Source organism: Pan troglodytes, chromosome 5, assembly GCF_028858775.2.
Source record: "Pan troglodytes isolate AG18354 chromosome 5, NHGRI_mPanTro3-v2.0_pri, whole genome shotgun sequence".
NCBI lineage: Eukaryota > Metazoa > Chordata > Mammalia > Primates > Hominidae > Pan > Pan troglodytes.
The window spans coordinates 32,210,241-32,215,543 of record NC_072403.2 but is presented as its reverse complement, the minus strand read 5'-3'; the positions used below and the strand labels follow the sequence as shown (position 1 = coordinate 32,215,543).

Sequence of the window (5,303 nt, the reverse complement as noted above, 5' to 3'; positions counted from 1 at the left end):
CACATACCTGTAATTCCAGCTACTTGGGAGGCCGAGGTAGGAGAATAGCTTGAACCCAGAAGGTGGAGGTTGCAGTGGGCAGAGATTGCGCCATTGCACTCCAGCCTGGGCAACAAGAGCGAAACTCCGTATTTAAAAAAAAAATCATTTACTAACTATATGCCAGTGTTTTGCTTAAAGTAACTCAATTATTAACAAGTATTTACACTTTTTACAGATAGGGCCATTGAAACTCAGATTAACATGTCTTATATCGGTGAGAGAGCAGTCACTCACAGATTCGAAACCAAAAACCAGGCTACTTCTCTTTAGCTGGGCGGCTTGGCAATATGATTAGGAATTCTTTTATGTCTTGGAATTTGGGCTTGTTTCAACTTCAGCATGGTAAATGCTCTAATATACAGGGAAGGAGTAAATCAATTTTTTTTTTTTTTTCTTTTTTGAGACGGGCTTCACCGTTGCCCAGGCTAGAGTGCAGTGACGTGATCTCGGCTCACTGCAGGCTCCACCCCACGGGGTTCATGCCATTCTTCTGCCTCAGCCTCCTGCATAGCTGGGACTACAGGCGCCCGCCACCTCGCCCTGCTAATTTTTTGTATTTTTAGTAGAGACAGGGTTTCACCGTGTTAGCCAGGATGGTCTCGATCTCCTGAGCTCGTGATCCGCCCGCCTCGGCCTCCAAAAGTGCTGGGATTACAGGCGTGAGCCACCGCGCCCGGCCAGGAGTAAATCTTTAAACACATACAGACATCAAAAATCGAGATACTTTCCTCTAGGTACATGTTTGACACTTTCGTTTAGAGATCCTTATTCTCTAAATGCCAGCAAATCTCCCTACTACAAGAGAATTTCTTATGTCTTGTTATTACTAGAAGTAGATGAGCGGGGACTGCATACGTTTTCCCGCCTTTCCTGGTCTTTCAGTTTTCAAAAAGGTCTACTCCACCGTTATATAAAAGGCTGCGGAAAGCGAGTAATCGTTTTGTTTAGAGATAGTTCTGACTTGTTTATCATGTCTGTTCGAGGCAAAGGCGGAAAAGGCCTTGGGAAAGGCGGTGCCACGTGCCATCGCAAGGTACTGAGCGATAATATTCAGGGCATTACCAAGTGCACTATCCGGCGCTTGGCCCAGCATGGCGGTGTCAAGCGCATCTCTGGCCTCATTTATGAGGAGACCCCCCGGGTGTTCAAGGTGTTCCTGGAAAATGTGATCTGGTACGCCGTGACCAACACGGAGCACGCCAAGCGCAAGACGGTCACCGCCATGGCCGTGGTCTACGTGCTCAAACGCCAGGGAAGAACCCTGTAAGGCTTTGGTGGTTAAGTGAGGCCAGGCCTTTCCTTGCAATATCGTTAATGGCCCTTTTCAGGGCCGCGTACGTTTTCTTCCGAAGGGCTCACGTTTGACATTGTGGAAACTTAACTAACGCACTCAGCAATATTGTGTGTTTTATTGCTGTAGGTGCCCAAAAGCTGTTAAGTGTACAATGCTGTAAAGTATAAATTTACGCCAAGGCTGACATACAACATGGAATACAGGTGGTAAGTTAATCATGTGTTCAGAGATTAGAAATCTGGTGGGCTGGCTGAGGACATCAACGGCTACATTGTCACTTAAAAGCTCTCAAAATGTGGTTATGGTAGTGTGTTTTTCTCCTTACTGTTAGGATTACCCTCCGTAATTAAAATTGTAGTTTTAGTGCCAAGATAACCCGACTTTTATATTCTGCTTAATAAGCAATTTCAATAACCAGAGAATACACAATAATTAGCACAAACTTGCCAGGTGCCGTTCTGACAAATGTGTCTGCAGTGGAGGGACTGGCCCCCTTGCTAGTTCAATGATCTAATTTAGCAGCGCTAAAATAAATTTACTTGTTTCGTGCCTTTGCTTGTGATCCATCGTAAATATAGAAACACCTTGATAAGGTGTAACTGCAATAATTCGTGTCTCAGTTTACTGTTTATGAAAGTACAGGGGTCAAAGAGCCAATTAAACATCTCAAGAGGAGGAAAAAACCTTCCAGAATGTGGAACATTTGGGACAATGGCTTTGTTCAAAAAGCCACGGAGAAAAATTGGAGGACTTTAAGTTTGAAGGAGATTAAAGTAACATAGCAACTAAATGTATTAATTGCATTCTGTCTCTAAAGTTTTGAAGGGCATTTTGGAGATAATCAAGGAAACTTGAACGTGAACTGGATAACAGGTCATTTTAGTAAGTTTTTAAAGAAAGGTTTGATATATTGAGATTACATGGAATTTCCCTTATTGTTAGGGGTTAGATGCTGAAGTGTGTAGGTGTAAATTCTCATGAGTCTGTCATTTACTTTCGGATGGTGGTAAAATCCACTCTATTGAATCTAGGTAGTGGATGACTGATAAACCCATCTTTTGTTATGTTTTATTCTGAATATTTTTATAATAAAAATTTGGGAAAAATTAACATAATAAACTGTTACAAACTCTGGTGCCATCACGGGAGAGGTCTCTGAACAGGTAAGTGTAAAAGACCTGTCTGCAGAGAGAGGATGCCAGTAGCAGGACACTGAGCCGCATGACACTTGTCATATGCAGGCACATTTATTCCTCTTGCTCTCACTCTGATCAGCTGTTAGCCAGAGGGGAGGGACATGGGAACAGGGCATTTCAGGTACTGTTGGGAGAGGATAGGTCTCCACTAGTGTGAAGACACAAGGGGCAATAAGTAGTTTGATGCCATGGAGACTGGGAATACATATATGACCAAAGATGCATGCCTGGCAGTTGCCTGATTGAGGAGGGCCTCCTCTTGCAAATTGAGAAACTGAGAATTAACCTTATGCTGTTGGAAGCATGTTAACGAGGTGTGACATGGAGAAACTTGCATTTAAGTTACATCAATTCTTTTGGATATTATGGCCATAAACTTTGTGCTGTGTAGTGAAAATATTGGGTTCTGCTAAGGTCAAGACAGGAAATGAGTAGCCTACTCACATGGGATAATTGGAGGAGGGTTTCTTAAAGAAATTATTTGCAAATTAAGGGCAGGATACGGAAAACTAAAAAAGTAGTGCCTCCATCCAGGTCTAGTAAGGATCACTTATAACCCTGAAGGGGCATGGGAAGCAATTGCTATAGCTGCAGAGAGAGGGATCCCTGGTCTGGAGAGATGCTGCTAACAGCCAATGAAAGGGAAACTGGGGAATAAATACCTCATCTCATTTTCCTCCTTTCCTCCAGTCTCCTGCGTGGGGTTTCCACTGGCTGAATCCTTCCAGAAGGTGGAGGTCTGGGTAGCATATTGGTCAGAACCATACAGTTAGTCTCCCAAAGCCCAGGGCTTGGAGGAGAAAGTGGAAATAAGTCTAGAGGTCCGACTGGAAGACACTTTATGAGGAAATGACACCACTTCCATGTTTCATAAAATAAACGTCGTGAACAGTTCTGTGTTTCTATTATGTTTTTTTTTTTTTTTTTTTTTGGCCAATCCTTTGCCTTGCCACTGGAAACAGCTTGTAGAGACGGTGTCAAAGTTTAATTTTTCTGTAAACCACACAGGATCTACAGACTCTTATATAAGAAAAACTTTATATACTTAATTCCACAGAATTAAATATTTACTTTCTCAATCTATGAGTTTTTAACTTACAATGGTGTATGTTTGATTTGTATTATTTCGCTTTCATAGGGGTAAATGAAACGACACAATAATCATTGTTTAACAACAACAAACACATGAAGCAGAACACAACAAAACTTTTTTAAAATAGATTTTAATGCAAGAGTCAATCTATAATTTAAAAACCCTTTCTAGGATACACATTTTCTCATTGTTATTTATTTTTTCTGTCAAAGCCAAGCTTTTTACCTTTCAGGGTTTCTCCACTCTAGTCTGTCAAACAACATTCCAGCAATTGCCATAATTTTCTATGGCCCTGTAAAGTATGACATAGTGTTTAAACAGTGAATTGTAGCCAAAATGACTGGCTTAAATATCACTGCTCTTGTGTGAAGTCACACATAGATTGGGGAGCCATGCCAAGGATGTTCTGGGCCAGAGGACATGCAAGTGGAAAATCTCAAGGTGAGAAAAGCTTTATGTGTTTCAGGAAACAAAGCGCAACTAGTGTGGCCCCTTCCTCTGTTTACAAAAGGCATCACACTCCATTACCCTTATCACTTCTCTGACTCTGACTCTCCTCGCTTCTACTTATAAGGATCCTTGTGATTACAATGGCACCACTCAGGTAATCCAGAATCATCCAATCTCAAAAGCCTTAATTTAATAACATTGGAAAGTTACTTTTACCATTTAAGGAAACATATTCGCAGCTTTTGGGATTAAGATGCAGGCATCTGGGGGGGAGGCATTATTGCTACCAGAAGTATAGTAAGGCATAAAACCTTTTAATAGTGTTGTAAAACGACTCCAAATTCCTAAAATACACAAAAGTCCATTAGAAAATAGTTAAAACCCTTTTTGTTTGAAACTCTAAATTCTTAGTTGCCAGCTGACTGGTAATCGCACATTAACTGTGATGTTTAAAGGGATATTGAATAGATATTAGCATTCTTGGGAGGGCTGTAGAACCACGCCTGATGACACTCCCAGGGACAAACTCCAAAGCTGTGCTGCAGAACTAGTCAGGTGCTGGTGTGTCACACCTGTTATTTCTGAATCAGAACTTGACTCACCTGTAACCTATGGCTGCCGCTACTACCAAAAGTTGGCCCATCTGACATCTGTCACAGCAGAAACAGAAGCTTTAGGCAGTCTCTTCTCTCCTGGGTCCCATTTTTGAAGATAAGTCTTTTAAACCTGTGACTCATTGGTGAAGCCTAGGTTACAGATCTGCATTCCAGCTGCAAATAAGGCTGAGTATTGAAGTTCTGAAACCCAGGGAAGTGAGGCAATGTCCTAACCTGAGAATTTGACAAATATATACATTAAATAAATGGACCAGTATTTTTTGAACCTTTTCTCCTTCAAGTTCCAAAGTAAAACCAAAAGTACATCTATTTGAAACTAAAATTTTATGACACAATATTTTTACTTACTAGATGGGATACTTTGATAATTTCTAGTTGTTATATTGGATTCTATTTACGTTTTATATGCTGGTTGGGACCCACTAAATTATTTTCATTACCCGTGAATGGATCTCAATCTGCATTTTAAAGTCTGTAATATAAATTGTTGGCAGCCATGAATATTGACATTTGTGTAAAGGTGAAGAGAAAAGATGGTTCTGTGGGAGTAGAGATATTGCTTAATTAAAGGGGAATGATTTTTATAACGGTATATTGGTGATGGCCCAGAT

General features: G+C 40.9%; 1 protein-coding gene across 1 annotated transcript; it reads left to right on the top strand.

The window, feature by feature from the left end:
• Nucleotides 1-946: 946 nt before the first annotated feature.
• LOC134810178 (histone H4-like protein type G) lies at nt 947-1,379 on the top strand. The gene has a single exon (XM_063812179.1). It carries the CDS (start codon nt 1,013-1,015, stop codon nt 1,307-1,309), a length of 297 nt encoding a protein of 98 aa, XP_063668249.1. The 5' UTR covers nt 947-1,012; the 3' UTR covers nt 1,310-1,379.
• The last annotated feature ends 3,924 nt before the right edge of the window (nt 1,380-5,303 follow it).